At 44.1% G+C, this 14,952-nt stretch overlaps 1 protein-coding gene across 2 annotated transcripts in view; it reads right to left on the bottom strand.

Moving 5' to 3' along the window:
- Window positions 1-100: 100 nt before the first annotated feature.
- Window positions 101-14,952, bottom strand: part of Glyr1 (glyoxylate reductase 1 homolog) — a 40,471-nt gene continuing 25,619 nt past the window's right edge. Inside the window, exons 10-16 of one of the 2 annotated variants that reach the window (XM_057774539.1) lie at window positions 14,802-14,901; window positions 8,614-8,706; window positions 7,803-7,904; window positions 6,963-7,125; window positions 6,529-6,708; window positions 6,107-6,231; window positions 101-2,055 (exon numbers count right to left, since the gene is read on the bottom strand). In XM_057774539.1, coding sequence (XP_057630522.1) covers window positions 1,981-2,055; window positions 6,107-6,231; window positions 6,529-6,708; window positions 6,963-7,125; window positions 7,803-7,904; window positions 8,614-8,706; window positions 14,802-14,901 — 838 coding nt within the window. In that variant the 3' untranslated portion in view covers window positions 101-1,980. Of the gene's footprint in view, window positions 2,056-6,106; window positions 6,232-6,528; window positions 6,709-6,962; window positions 7,126-7,802; window positions 7,905-8,613; window positions 8,725-14,801; window positions 14,902-14,952 lie in introns of both variants that reach the window. The other variant, XM_057774538.1, reaches the window with a different exon arrangement.

Below are 14,952 nucleotides of genomic sequence, written 5' to 3'. Positions count from 1 at the left end.
CGACTGCTTACTGATTGGCCAGCGGAGCCATCCCTCACTGCGCTTTCTGTATTGTTCCGCCAGGTGGCGCCCGCCCAGCAGGGACACAGGAGGACTCAGGTGGGCTGACGTTGGAAGGAAGTCTGGGCAGGGATGCCCTCTGACTCCCAGGCAAAGTCCCCAAAGCGCTCTGGAACAAGTGGCACAGCTGTGGTACCAAGAAATGTTTTATTTTTCTTTTTTCTTGCAGTAGCTTTGTTAATTGCACAAAATCATGTTTTGTTTTTGCCATTTAAACATTATCACACAATCCTATTCTGAAAGACAAATGCTCATTAAAAACAAAGCGAAAATAAAAATTCACAACCTTAATCACCTAGATTTGTCATTAAAAGGAAAAAGGGGAGGAGGGGCTTTCTTACAAGCATTTTCACAATGTCACATTTTCTCCTTAAAAGGGAAGGATTTCAAAACAAAAGGTGAAATAGCTTAAACAGAAATAGTCATAAAAAGGAACTTTACAGAATTGTCAACAATATTAAGACAACATTGACTAACCGGTTTCCTTACAGCATCTTCCCCTCCCCTAACCCCCAGGATCAAGACAGAATATGTTCAGACAGAAACAGGCTCAGCATCCCAGTGAATGAGCATTTGTACTGAACCCCAAAAGCATTTGTTGCTCCATGCCTATATGTCCTGAGATCCTTATCCCAGGTTCTTCCCAGTGGAAAAGTCAAATTGTGGCTTTGGAAATCCTAACTCATGAGGAGGAAGGCACACCCCTCAAGTGACTCCTCTCATGTGACATTCTAATAAGCCTCTCTCGCTGGTCCCCTCTCCAAGGAGAAATGCTGGGGCCTACAGAGGACTGGCTCCATCTCTGAGGAGCAGTTAGGTTAACAGAACAAGGCCCAGTTCTCTTCTGTCCCAGCAAACCCAGGACTTGGAACCATTGATAAACTGGCAGAAGTGAGGTTTCATTTCAAAAGCCCAGCCTATGAAATGTTCATCTATGAAATGTTTATTATTGGTGTTGGTCAGGCTGGGTCTGGGCCAAAAGAGGATGTGATAGAAATACTACCTCCCTGGGAGGAAGAGGGAGAGAGGGGCATGCAGGGGACCTGTGTAGAGCAGGTTGAACAGGTGGCCCGGCTGAAGAGACTGCCATTAACGGAAAGAGGAAGGAGCCACCCACCCCACTCCACCGCTCCCGGTGCCCTCAAGACCCCATCCCATGGGTTGGAATGCAAATCCAAACAAAACCTCCTGGGAGGAGCAGGCTCCAGCCACAGAGCCAGCCGTGTAGTCATAGAGCCAGTTGTCTGGGTGGCCATGCTCGTCTCTTCAGTTCACAAAGGCGTTCTGGGGAGGTGCTGCATAATGGTAGTGTCTACAGGAAAATCCTCCTCAGGAGGAGGCCCACAGAGCCTCCTTTGGGAGTCTGCTGGTTCATGATGGCTCAGGGGCCTCTTCTTCCAGGGGCCCAGTTGGGGGCATGGCCCCTCTGCCAGCCTCTTTCCTGGGGAAGTTGAGAGAAGGCTTCCTGTGCTCCCTGCCAATTCTAGTTCCTCTAGTCCCTCGACCAGAAGGGTGCTGAGATAAGACAAGCTTGGAGGAAGAACAGCTAGGCAGCAGTTTCTGGGCAGTTTTTATCCTGGGGTGGGTAAGAGAGTGTGTGTGTGTATGTGTGTGTGTGTGTGTGTGTGTGTGACAGAGACAGAGAACACAAGAGAAACAGTGAGAATACACAGCCTCCTGCTCCAGGGCCAATGCCCAGCTCAAGAGTTCTTCACAGTCACCTGTGGAGATCCTCCAATCCCTGCCCAGGGCCTCAGGGAGGGAGAGTGCTGCTGTTTACTGTGCTGATGCAAGTCTCAAAGTCTGTATAAAAGGAAATGGAGACAGGTAACTGGTCCAGAGCTAAGTCCCAGAACCCTGACCCCACGTTGGGGAGAGAGGCCAGAGGGAAGATGGGAGGGGTGGATGGATGGGCAAGGCTTAGTGTATGTAGGCTCGGTACACTGCAGACATATCATTGTCAGACTGGTCCAGTGCCTTGGCTCTTTTGTATACCTGGAAAAAGAGGTAGATGTCAGTCTCTAGCTACAGAGCTATTGTGTGGAGACCCAGCCCTGATATGACTCTTGTCTGCTGCTTAGCAGGCAGGACCTGAAGCTTGGGATATCTGGGTACCAATCCTGGCTTGATATAGGGCAAATGTTCCAGCCTCTGTGGGCTTCTGCCACAGCTTGATGTGCAGAAGCCAACAGACACAATTCGCATAACTTTACTCAGAGGACTACACATACTCAGAGATGTGAAGTGTTCAGTGCCACTAGGAGTGGCAGCCCTCAGTGGAGAAAAAAGTAATGTTTTATTATCCCCAGGGTCGCTGTGCCCTACTGTTCCTGATGCATGAAATATTTTCTTAAAAATGGTTGGCACTGCCTAACCAACTTTACAAAAGCTCCTTTGTGCTCCTCATCAACATTGCTACGGGACCCTCTGATTTACCTTCTACCTGTTATTTTGTTTTATTCAGTTTAAAATATTTATATTATTATTTTGGTTTTTGAGACAGGGTCTCTTTGTGTAATAGCTCTGGCTGTCCTGGACTCACTCTGTAGACCAGGCTGGCCTTGGACTCACAGAGAGCCACCTGCCTCTGCCTCCCAAGTGCTGGGATTAAAGGCCTGTACCACTACTGCCTGGCTAAAAATTTTATTTTATTATTTCACATGTTTCCTTGTATATCTGTGTACTATCTGTGTGCCTGGTGTTCTTGGAGGCCAAAAGGGTGTTGGACCCTCTGCAGCTAGAGTTACAGATGGTTGTAACCTGTCCTGTAGGTGATGGGAATTGAACCCAGGTCCTCTGGAAAAGCAGCCAGTGCTCTAACTCCTGAGCCACCAACCCCAGTGTTTAAGTTTTATTGTTTATTGTTGTTTGCAATAGTGCTTTCCTGTAGAGCCGACAGATCTCATAGCCTTTCCCCCCCTTCTCACTATGTATCCCTTGCTGTTCTGGAACTCACTATGTAGACCAGGCTGGCCTTGAACTCACAGAGATCCACCTGCCTTGTTCATTAATTTTTATTATTATGTTTTAAAGACAAGGTCTCACTATGGCTGATCTAGAAATCATTATGTAGGCTAGGTTGGCTTCAAACTCACTGAGATTAGACTGGATATGCCTCCTAAGTACTGGGATTAAAAGTGTCATTGATTTTACGTACATGGGTGCTTTATCTGTATTTGTGCACACTCTTATCTGCTGAGCCTTTTCTCCAGTACAGCCTACTTCCCCCAATGCTATTTCTTACACCCTGAAATTTTTACTTGTTTAAAAGCTTCAAACTCATTTTCTGTTTCCTCCATTAAAATACAGAAGCTGCAGAGAAGGGGACAGCTGCCTGTATACCACCATGTTCCCAGAACCTAGAGTAGAGTCTAGCAATAGCAGCCACCCAAAACTCTAATCACTTAAAAGGTTGAAAAGAATCAAAGCCACTGTGTGACAGGCAACAGAGCACCCAGTTTTGCTGAGGTGATATGTGTGGCCACACACAGGGCAGCTGAGCAGTCTAGCAGAATCACCATAAAGAAGAATACACACTCTGGTCATCCTGGTGCATCTGTTAATGCAGAATGGAGTCTGAATAGCTTTCTAGATCAAACACCAAGAACACCATCACTGGCAGGAATGTGATAAGAACCACCCCCCCCCTCCATTTTTTCAGATAAGGTTTCTCTGTGTAACAGCCTTGGTTATCCTTGAACTAAGACCAGGCTGGCCTGGTCAGTGCTGGGATTAAAGGTGTGGCCATCACTGCTCGGCGAGCACTAGAATTAAAAGCATGCACCACTACCCGGTTTGATAAGAAACTCTTAGCAGTCTTCCAGGTAAAAGGAATAATGCCAGAGAAACCTAATTTTTAACAAAGAACAGAAAGATGGGAACAGCTATCTAGAGGAACTAGTCAAGAACCTATGGTTAGGGACGAGTATGTGGTAAAGTGAACAAGGTTTCTGATTTATGCAAACTGGCACAGGATGAATTATGAAGTCATCAAGTTTAGGGTATCCACTGAATACTGACCACAACCACTACAGAAAAGCAAAGTATTGACAAAAAGCCAATATATGAATGAAAATGAAATTCTACCACACACACAGATAGCCTTAGAAAAGATAAGAAAGAACAGATGAAGAAAGGCACTGAAGGAACAAGTGCTCTTCAATACAGGGGCAACATGCTAACGGAGGGGCTAGCCTGGGAGAACCTGCCCTCAGGGTCTTGCGCAGTACAGAGCCTAAACTCACATGATCCAAGGGTTTTACAGTCCATGTTGGGGTGTGAAATGAACCAAAATTCCAGAAACAAACTGGACCCACCATGAAGCTCTCCCAGAACTAGCTCTACAAAGAGCCCTTCCTAATCACATCTAAGATGAGTTTTATGAGGAAGCTGCAAATATAAAAGAAATTCCCTGCCATTAATTAAGTGGGGGACAGAGATGCTCAGCAGTGAAGAGCACTTGCTGCTCTTGTAGAGAGCCCTGTTTTAGGTGGCTCACAACTTCCTGTATTTCCAGGGGGATCTGACATCTCTGGTCTCTGTGGACTACCAGGACTCATGTGCACACATAATTAAAAACAAATCTTTTAAAAAAGTGATTATAAAAGAAATGAAGTGGAAACTCAAATTCCAACTACTTAGGAGACTGATGGGAGAGAATATGTGAGCCCAGGGATAAAGAAGCAGCCAGGACAACAGGGACTCCTTTTCCAAAAGAAATTTCTCAAAAGTGACCATGTGATACACACAATGCATTATATGAGATGGACACAGCACTGATACTGAAGACGGCTGAATGCAAGTCCTAAAACCTCAGGCCATGCAAACATGACATAATTCAGCTGGGTATGTTGAAATATACCTGTAGTCCTAGCACTATGGATACTGAGACAGGAGGATTGTGAATCTGAGCTACCTAGTGAGATTCAAGACAGCCTGCGCTATAAAATAAAATCCTATGAGAAGGGCAGAATTAAAGGAGAGTAACAGGAATCCCACAGGTACAGCTGAAATATGTGAACAGCCAACCACTTTGATCAATAACTGAACAAGACAAACCAGCCACAGAACAAACGCACACTCTATTTTTCTTTCTTTCTTTCTTTCTTTCTTTCTTTCTTTCTTTCTTTCTTTCTTTCTTTCTTTTTTTGGGGGGGGAGGGTGGCATTAGGGATTGAACCCAGGATCTTGTACATAACAAGAAATGTTATCTTTAGTCCTTCCTGTGTTCTGCCCCCTATGAAGACAGGGTTTCTCTGTGTAACAGCCTTGGCTGTAACTTGCTCTGTAGACCAGGCTGTCCTTGAACTCTGCCTGCCTCTGCCTCCTGAGTGCTTGGATTAAAGGCCTCTGCCATCATTGCCTGCCTTTCCTTTATTTCTGAGACTGATTCTCACTAAGTTGTACAGGCTAGCCTTGAATCTTCTGCTTCAGTTTCCTGAGTAGATAAGGCTACAGGTATGTATGCCATACCTGGCTAGACAAACTAGAATAATCCACAGAGCAAAGAAGAAATCATGAAGAAAATAATAACAATTACTGTGGCTCAGAAACATGAGCTCTCATGCTCATGTCATAGGTAAGTCTAGAACTGTTGCCTAGGGTTCCTCCTTCAGGATTACACAGGAAAAATTCAGGAAAAATAGTGCAATCCTACACAGGATGTTCTTTTCCTTTTTTGGCTCAGTGTATTGAGAATAAAATATAAAGATGTCGCCAGGTGGTGCTAGTGCATACCCTTGATCCCAGCACTTGGGAAGCAGAGGCAGGAGGATCTCTTTAGTACAAGGTCAGCTTAGTCTACAGAGTGAGTTCCAGACACCTAGGAATACACAGAGAAACCCTGTCTCAAAAAACCAAAAACTAAAAATACAAAAACAAAGAAAATTTAAGAATTAGGTGTGGGGGTACACACTTGTAACTTCAGCACTCAGGAAGCTGAGCAGCAGAAGGATCTGTTCAATAAAATGGGCTAAGCAAACAGGGAAGAAATAACAAACAACTAAAGGCAAGAATCTAGGGCCTGGACCACTTGATGTCAAGTTACCTCATTGGCTGCAGCTGCCATGGGGGTAGGGTGGTTGACTGCATCGCCCAGTGCAATAGCCAGGCGGAGATCCTTCTGAATGTATTTCAGGTAGAAGTCAGGTTTAAAGTTTCCTTGTAGAATATCTGAGGAGGGAAAGCCATTCATCAGAAGTCTGAAGACCTACATGAAAACTGCTTTAGAGTATCAGCTTCACCTCTAGCATTTCCAAAGTCCATCTCCTAAAGACTGGAGACCCCAACCTGGGGTCTCAAAAACCATTCACTATGTCTCTGGGCCTTCTCTGACTGGGTCAAGGACTGACTGGAAAAGGAGCTCTTTCTACACAATGAACCAAGAAAGGACTTTCCTGGATGATCTGGTCCAACTGCTCAGTTCCAGTGAAAACAAAAATGCAAGAAGAGAGGCCAAAGGTGACTTACTTTGGCACTTCTGGTCCAGGAAGATGCTGGCCAACTGTCCCTGATTGAGGATGTCCAAAAGCGTTTGCTGTGACTGGCCTGTCACCTGGGCCAGTGTCAGCCCCTCAGCGATGGTAGCCATGAAGCTCCCTTGTACCATGTTCACAATCAGCATCATCTTGGCTGCATTGCCAACTTCACCTGCAGGGCAAAGGTGACGTCTCAAGAATCCTATAGGCAGGTCATCTCTATCTGCCCTCACCATGCACCCTGAAAACTTCTTTCATCTGTCCTGGACAGGACAGGTTCTTTTTCCTTCTAGATACTAATTGTGCCTGGCAAAAGAAGCCTTCTTTCAGGGAGCCTGGTGGGAAGGCCATGTGGGACAGACACTGTGCTTCCCTGCCCCAAGCTTTCAATTCCAATATGCCCAGATTGGTGGGCAGATGTATTACCTAAAAAGAAGGAAGTCTTCCCCATTGCTTGGAAGCAGCTGCTGCAGTCCTCATATAAGCCCCTGTCTCCGGCTGCTAAGATCACCAACATCCCGTCATTGGACAGTTGTTGATTCCCTGAGACTGGGGCTTCCAGAAAGCGCCCCCCTCTGGATACAATTACCTGTAAGGAAAGTCACAGCTTCTGATGGGTCTTGCTTCTCCAAATATGGAGGAAGGAACATAGGGGTCACGGCGCCCCATCATAGAGTATGTTAGCATTTGGCTATCTACACTAAGGTTCCAAATTCTACTACTACTGTAGTAGGTCAGACAGGCCTACTACTTAGTTTTAGTAGAACTAAGTCACAGAAAGGAAAAACGGAGCTAGGGTCTGCATCTTGTTTCCCAGTGTTCTGGTTCTCAGAGACCAAGGGGCAAACATAGCCATACAGATACCTTGGCTGAATTCTTACCCACTGGACCCTGCCCATCACTGAATTCAGCCACCCTCAGAACACAAGTGGGCCCAGAAGATTGGTAGGAGGACACTATGCTAGACTCAACTGTAGACAGTTGCTTAAGCCAAAAAGGCCACACTGGAAGTCTGGAGGCTTCTCACTGCAGGAGGGCTGACAGCATGGGGCCTCCTGTCTACTAGCCTGCAGTGACCTTCCATGGCAGTTCCAACCAGCTGAGGCTCTGAAGGGGGACAGTCAAGAGGCTAGTCCCAAGGTTCACGACGTCCGTTCTGGCTTTGGCTCTAGTGTAACCAAACTGCCCGAACTTGGGTGTGGTCAGCCTGGGTCTTGGGCTCCCACTGAAAAGATGATCCAGAGCCAGCCTAGATAAGGCTGCTACCTGGGCCAGCTCGGTGACTGTATCCGCATCCACCGTTGACATGTCCACATAGCACTTCCCAGGGCGGATCCCTTGCAGCACACCGCTGGGGCCCAGCACCAGCTGTAGGGACACAATGAGGAGCAATAGCCCAGGCTTGCAGTTAAGTGCTCAGAAGTCCCTGCAGAACACAGTCTGTTGTTTTTGGGGGGCTCACTTCCTGATCAAAAATTAACTATTAAGAATGAAAAGGAAAGAGCCACTTAATATGTATAGGACAGAAAAGTAATTCCAGGTAGAGGCCAGCCTGGTCTACCTACATAGTAAGTTCCAGACTGGAGACAGCTACATAGTGAGCTTTTGTTTAAAGTCATTCCAGAATATATCCCTTTACTTTTGTGTTCTCTTCCAATGGTTTAAAAGACACAATCTTATTACTTATTATGGGGCTTCTTTGGACTAGATCACTCAGTTTAACAGGATCACTAGTGTTCCTGACTTTGTAACACATGCAAATTCAGCAACAATTAAAACAGGAGTTGGTCCTTGGGTCAAAGAAAGGCACACTCAGCTACAAACAGTCCAGCTCAATAGAATATCTAGAACAAGTTCAGACAAATGTTTCAGCAGACTTCAAGGACTCTAGAAATTCATTTTGAATTAAAGGAAGTCTGTATTCATCTTTGACAACATCTTTCCCAATGGGAGATACCCCCAGATGGGATGTCCCCCCCACATGCAAACACTCACTCAGTGTGCAGGGGAGAAGGGGAGGAGGCCAGCCAGTTCTCTTGGCTACGACCTGAGATGCTGAGGGAAGGGGGATCCTTACGTCCTTGGCTGCCTTTGGATCCGACACACAGGCAAAAGTGATGTCACAAGTTGAAACGACTTCAGCGGGGGTTCTTCCTAGGCGGGCCCCCTCCTGGATGAACAAATCACACTGCAAAAGTCACAGATCCTAACGTGAGCTGCATGCAATGCACAACAAACATGCCGGACAGGCCAGAGATGTGTGGACCCCTGGCTGGTCTCCCAAGGCAGGAGGCTGAGGCCCCAGGACACTGGAGCTGGAGGCCTGACCTCTTGAGTATAAAAGGACAGAAACTTTAAAAACTATATTGTTTTTGTGGATAGACATGGTATCTAGAATGATATACTGTTTTAGAAACACAAAGTCAGTGTCTGTTGAAGGCTGGCAGTTTGAAGAGCAGGATACGAACAGTGCCTATGTCCAGCTCCTCTATGCTAGGAGAGCTCTGGTAAAACCAGCCTAGGGACCTGAGCCACTAGCACATGCAGAGGAGCAGGGTTGGGCTGTGTTGTCCCTTTCTTCTGACCACCATTCTGTCTTGGGCTGGTTCCAAATCCTGTAGCCAGATTAAGACTTATGAAGGGTCTCGAAGATCTAACTTCTTTTTGTCTAAAATTAAAATCATCCAGAATATTCTGCAAAACAAATCACTGGTATTTTGGTGTACAATTCTCCCATAAGATAATTGAAAGAGAAAGCAGGGCGGGAGGAGGCACACCCCTTTAATCCTAGCACTTGGGAGGTGGAGGCAGGGGCATCTCTGAGTTCAAGACCAGCTTCATCTATCCAGAACAACCAGGGCTACACAGAGAAACCCTGTGTCAAAAAAACCCAAAAAAACAAACAAACAACAACAACAAAAAAAAACAAAAGAAAGTATTAAAAGAAAAAAATCAGAATAACTTGGACACACATTTTGTACTGTTGCTTTTCTTTTTAAATAAAAACTTTTTAATAAAGCTTATTTTATATATTTATTTTAAATATTTTGCATATATATATATATGTATATGTATATGTACTACATGTGTGCTTGGTGCCCTTGATGCTCAACTGAAAATGTTGAATTCCCTGAATCTGGAGTTATGGATGTTTGTAAGCCAACACGTGGGTTCTGGAACTGAAACTGCATCCTTTGCAAGATTAAACAGTGTTCTTAAGTGCCGAGTCATCTCTCCCGGACTCCTAAAACTTTTTTTTAAATTGCATTACTTTTATTTGTGTGCCTGTGCATGCACATACACATGTGAAGGTTGTAGAACAATGTGCTAGAGTTGGCTCTCCTTCTCCTGCATGGGTTCTGGGCACTGTGCAGGTGGTCAGTCTAGGCAGCACGCATCTTTACCACTGAATACACTGAACCATCATACTCTGCCACAACTACTTTCAGTTGGTGGACAGTCAATATTGTCTAATTTTTGCTTTGGAAAACTATTATCCAATAACTGATGATCTAGAACTGTAGAGAAGGCTCAACAGTTTAAGAAGGACTTGCTGTTTTGTCAAAGGACATAGATTTTATTCCCAGCACCCACATGGCAGTTGAGAATCTTTTGTAACTCCAGTTCCAGGGGTTCCAACACACTCTTCTGACTTCTAAGGGCACCGTGCATGCATGCTGTATACATAAATACAAGCAAAATATTCATACACATAAAATATAAAGTACATATAAAATAAAACAAAATCTTAAGGTCAGATGTAGTGGTGCACACCATTAATCCTAGCACTTCGGAGGCAGAAGGTGGATCTCTGAGAGTTTAAGGTCAGCCTTGAACTCACACATTGAGTTCCAGGCGAAGGCAGAGCTATACAGTGAGACTGTGTCTCAAAAAGTCAAAAAAAATTTAAGCTGGGCGGTGGTGGCGCTCGCCTTTAATTTCAGCACTCAGGAGGCAGAGGCAGGAGGATCTCTGTAAGCTCAAGATCAGCCTGGTCTATAGAACAAGATCCAGGACTGGCTCCATAGCTACTAAGAAATCCTGTATCAAAAAACAAAAGAAAACAAAAAACAAAAAGCAAAAACAAACAAAAACTTAAAAAGCAACAATATCAACAACAACAAAAACACTACTTATCTTTTTTGTAAAGATTTATTTATTCATGTATTTTATGTATGTGAGTCCTCTGTCCTCACACACATCAGAAAAGGGCACCAGATTACAGATTGGTTGTGAGCCATTAATTAGGTTGCTGGGAATCAAATTCAGGACCTCTGGAAGAGCAGCCACTGCTCTTAACCTCTGAGCCATCTTTCCAGTCCCCATATTTATCTTTTCTTTAGAGAATTTTGATTGTTTATAGATGGTTTTTGCAAATTTCCTCTGATCAGCCTTTGTTGCTCCTCCCTACCTTGTAATGAGCAGCCTTTCTGGAGGCTAGTGCTGTCTAGTCTACTGGGAATGAAGCTTTAGGTTTTGTTTCTAGGCTAAGGAGCTCTCACAGAGTGCCCCATCTTTTGAATTTTGATTTTTAAAAAATTATTTGTATGTACCTATGTTTACAGGTGCACATATGTGTGGGCTCATGTGTACATTAACATGGAGGCCAGAGCTCAACATCTAGTGTCTTCCTAAACTGGCCTCAAGGTTAATTAAAAATTTACTGCAAATGCTCTGTTTTTATGTGGATATGAGGGGTTTGAACTTAGAACCTCAATCTGTTTAGTAAGATTAACCATCTTCCCAAGTTAATTATATTTTAGAGAGAAAACAGGTATACAATGGGCATGGCAGTAACAGGAGAATCACTGCCCCACCCCTTTTATTTAGAGACTATATACTTTACACAAATCAATGTTGACCTGAATATATGTATATACACCATATGTGCACATGGTGGCCTCAAAGGCCAGAAGAGGATGTCCGATCCCTTGAACTAGAGTTATAGACAGTTATGAGGAACATACATACAGCACTGAGATGTGAACCCTGGTCCTCCGCAAGCACTTTTAACTGCTGAACCATTTTTCTAGCCCACCACTTACTCTTAAATCTTTTTTTTTTGGTCAGGCAGTGATGACACATGCCTTTAATCCCACCAGCCAGGAGACAGAGGCAGGCAGATCTCTGTGAGTTAGAGGCCAGCAGCCTGGTCTACTCAGTGAGTTCCAGACAGTCAGGACTACACAGAGAAACCCTGCCTCAGAAAATAAATAAATAAATAAATAAATAAATAAATAAATAAATAAATAAATTTTTTGACAGTGTCTAATTCTGTAGTTCAGATTAGCCTTCAATTTGCAATTTGCTAGGTAGCCTAGGCTGGCTTTGAACTAATGATCCTTCTGCCTATCCACCTGCCTCTGCCTCCCAAGTGCTGGGATTAAAGGCGTGCACCACCACCACTCAGTTTATTCTTTTTTTTTCTGAATACTAAGACCATGTTTCTTATTTATTTCAGAAGCACCAGTAGATCTTTCTATTTTGCTGTCATTCTGATACAGTCTCACTGTGTTGTGCAGTCAGTCTGGCCTGGGAAGTCTAGTCTCCTGAGCAGCTGGGACCATAGACACTTGCCTTTGTACCTGGCCAGAGGACTATTCAAACTGTTTTCTTGCTTTTATATTTATTTACTTAGTGATACATGTATGTGAATACGTGGGTCAGGAGTCCCTCCTTTCACAATCCTGGTCCTGGTGATAAAATTCAGGACTCAGGTGGTTAGACTTGATGGCAAGAACCATCACCTACTGAGCCGTCTCCCCAGTCCTAGAAGACCTTTCCTCTTTTGATGTATGTATATCAGCATCTCACTATGTTTGGTTGGCCTGTAACTTGTTATATGTATGTAGGCCAGGCTGACCTTCGAACTCATAGAGATCACATTGCCTCTGTCTTAAGTTCTGGGATTGAAAGCAAGCATCATCATGCCCAGTCAAAGGCCATTTCTATCAACAGACTTAAAAGAAATTCCAAGGGGGATTATTAGAGGACTACATGGCTTTTTACAGCAATCTCCTGCCTGGTCCTGTGTTGAGTTCTTCAGAGCTGAGTACTGTCCATTCCTGCCCTCTAGGAAGCAGGTGCTCTTGCTCCGCTACTCACACAGGGAGAGATGAACAGAGTGTCTTGCCATGTAAAGTATACAGCATATCTGTGATTTGAATTTGGGTCTGCCTGACTTAATTCTTAGATGCTTCACTCTCTTGTCTATGTTTTCCAATCAAGAAAAACGGCAGGGCTGGAGAGATGGCTCAGAGGTTAAGAGCACTGGCTGCTCTTCCAGAGGTCCTGAGTTCAATTCCTAGCAACCACATGGTGGCTCACAACCATCTGTAATGAGATCTGGTGCCCTCTTCTGTCGTGCAGGCATACCTCCAAGCAGAACACTGTATATATAATAAATAAATAAATAAAGAAAAAAGAAAAAAGAAAAAAAAAAAAAAGAAAAACGGCAGCCAGAGGCACCTCTTTCAAAGGGAAATGTCCCAGTACCACACGTGCCCAGACACCCTGCTATCCCTCACTTGCAGCAACTGCAGTTCTGAGGAGAATGCTGGAGTCACTACTGCAGTGGAGCTTTAGGATCTTACCTCACAGAATCTACCCAATGCTCAACACCTGTGGCCTAACAATAAAGCATGACCTTTGGAGCCCACTATCCAGGCTCCCCACAAAACCCAATCATTTTTCTGTTCTTTTTTTGTTTTTGTTTTTTTTAAAAAGATTTATTTATTTATTATGTATACAATGTTCTGTCTGCATGTGTCCCTGCAGGCCAGAAGTTGGCAACAGATCTTATTAGAGATGGTTGTGAGCCACCATGTGGTTGCTGGGAATTGAACTCAGGAACTCTGGTAGAACAGTTACTGCTCTTAACTGCTGAGCCATCTCTCCAGCCCCATTTTTCTGTTCTTGAAAGGCATCTGATCCAGTACAAACTAATTTTGGGAGTGGAGGCACTGAGGAAGAGAACCAAGGCCTTGCTCTAGCACTGACTTACAGACTAGTCCCTAAAATATTTTGTTTTGAGACAGAGTCTTATGATGTAGCACTGGCTGGCTTGGAATTTACACTGTAGGCCACACTGGCCTTGAAACAAAATCTTTTGCCTCTGTTGGAACCAAAGGCATATAAAACCACACCCAGACCTGAAGACATGCTTTTTTTGAGACAGGGTTTCTCTGTGTAACTGCTCTGGCTGTCCTAGAAGTCACTCTGTAGACCAGACTGGTCACGAACTCACAGAGATCCACCTGCCTCTACCTCCCAAGTGCTGGGATTAAAGGCATGAGCCATTACTGCCTGGTTTGTCTGTTTTTTTTTTTTTTTTGTGTGTGTGTGTGACATTTTTGTTAATTATCATTTTTATTAATATTTTGTCATCATTTAGCTCCAATGTCTCCTTTAGTGATCAGTCCATATAAGAACAGTACTCTCATTTCCTGAAGCATGCCTTGCTGCTTAACCTGCTCAGAATGGGCCGCATCATAGATACAGTATGGCGGTTACAAAGGATGAAGCTGGTCTGCCTACATACTCCACACGATAGGGTATTCTTCATTTTATAGCAATGGTATTTCTGCTGCTATTGTTATTTGTATTTTCTTTTTAAAAAGACTATTTTTTATGTATGTGTGTGTGTGTACGGACACATGAGCACAGGTGTCCATCAGTCAGAAGAGGACATGGAATTTGCTGGAGCTGGAGTTATAGGTGGTTGTAAGCTACCTGATGTATATGCTAGGGACTGAACTTTAGACCTCTGGAATAGTAGTACACAGTACACACACTTTTCAACTGTTGAGCCATCTTTCCAGCTTTTTTTTTTTTTTTTTTTTAAGACAAGGTTTCTCATAACTTTCTCTGTAGACCAAGATGGCCTTGAATTCATAGAGATCTGCCTGCTTCTGTCTCCTGAGTGCTACAATTAAGGGAGAGCACTACCATGCTAGGCTTCTTTGTATTTTTGAGAAAAGGTCACACTGTAGTCTGGAGCTTCCTATATAACCTAGGCTAGCCTAGAATGCAAGGCAATCCTCATGCCTCAATCTCCTCGGTGCTGAAATTACAGTCACAGGCCATCATGTGTGGCACACCTTGAGTAGTTTTAAATATTTATATTTTTATAATAACATATATCCTTCTGTCTGGACTAAGCTTAGCTCATTTTCCTGTGTACAGAACACTACTGAATGGAAACACTGAGTAACTACCCCCAGTTACTCTACTTTCCAAGAGACAAACCTCACCCTTAATACTTACTTTCTCTGCAGTCCGGTTCCAGACAGTCACTGTATGACCCATTTTTAGCAAATTGGAGACAATGCCACTTCCCATTAAGCCAAGGCCCAAAAATCCTATCCTGAAAGAGACAAAGATTGGTTGGTTCAAAGGCACGTCCATCTTGCAGCAC

Source organism: Chionomys nivalis, chromosome 7 (assembly GCF_950005125.1).
Source record: "Chionomys nivalis chromosome 7, mChiNiv1.1, whole genome shotgun sequence".
Classification (NCBI taxonomy): Eukaryota; Metazoa; Chordata; class Mammalia; order Rodentia; family Cricetidae; genus Chionomys; species Chionomys nivalis.
Note: the sequence above shows the minus strand (reverse complement) of the source record. Positions and strands in the feature narration are given on the sequence as shown.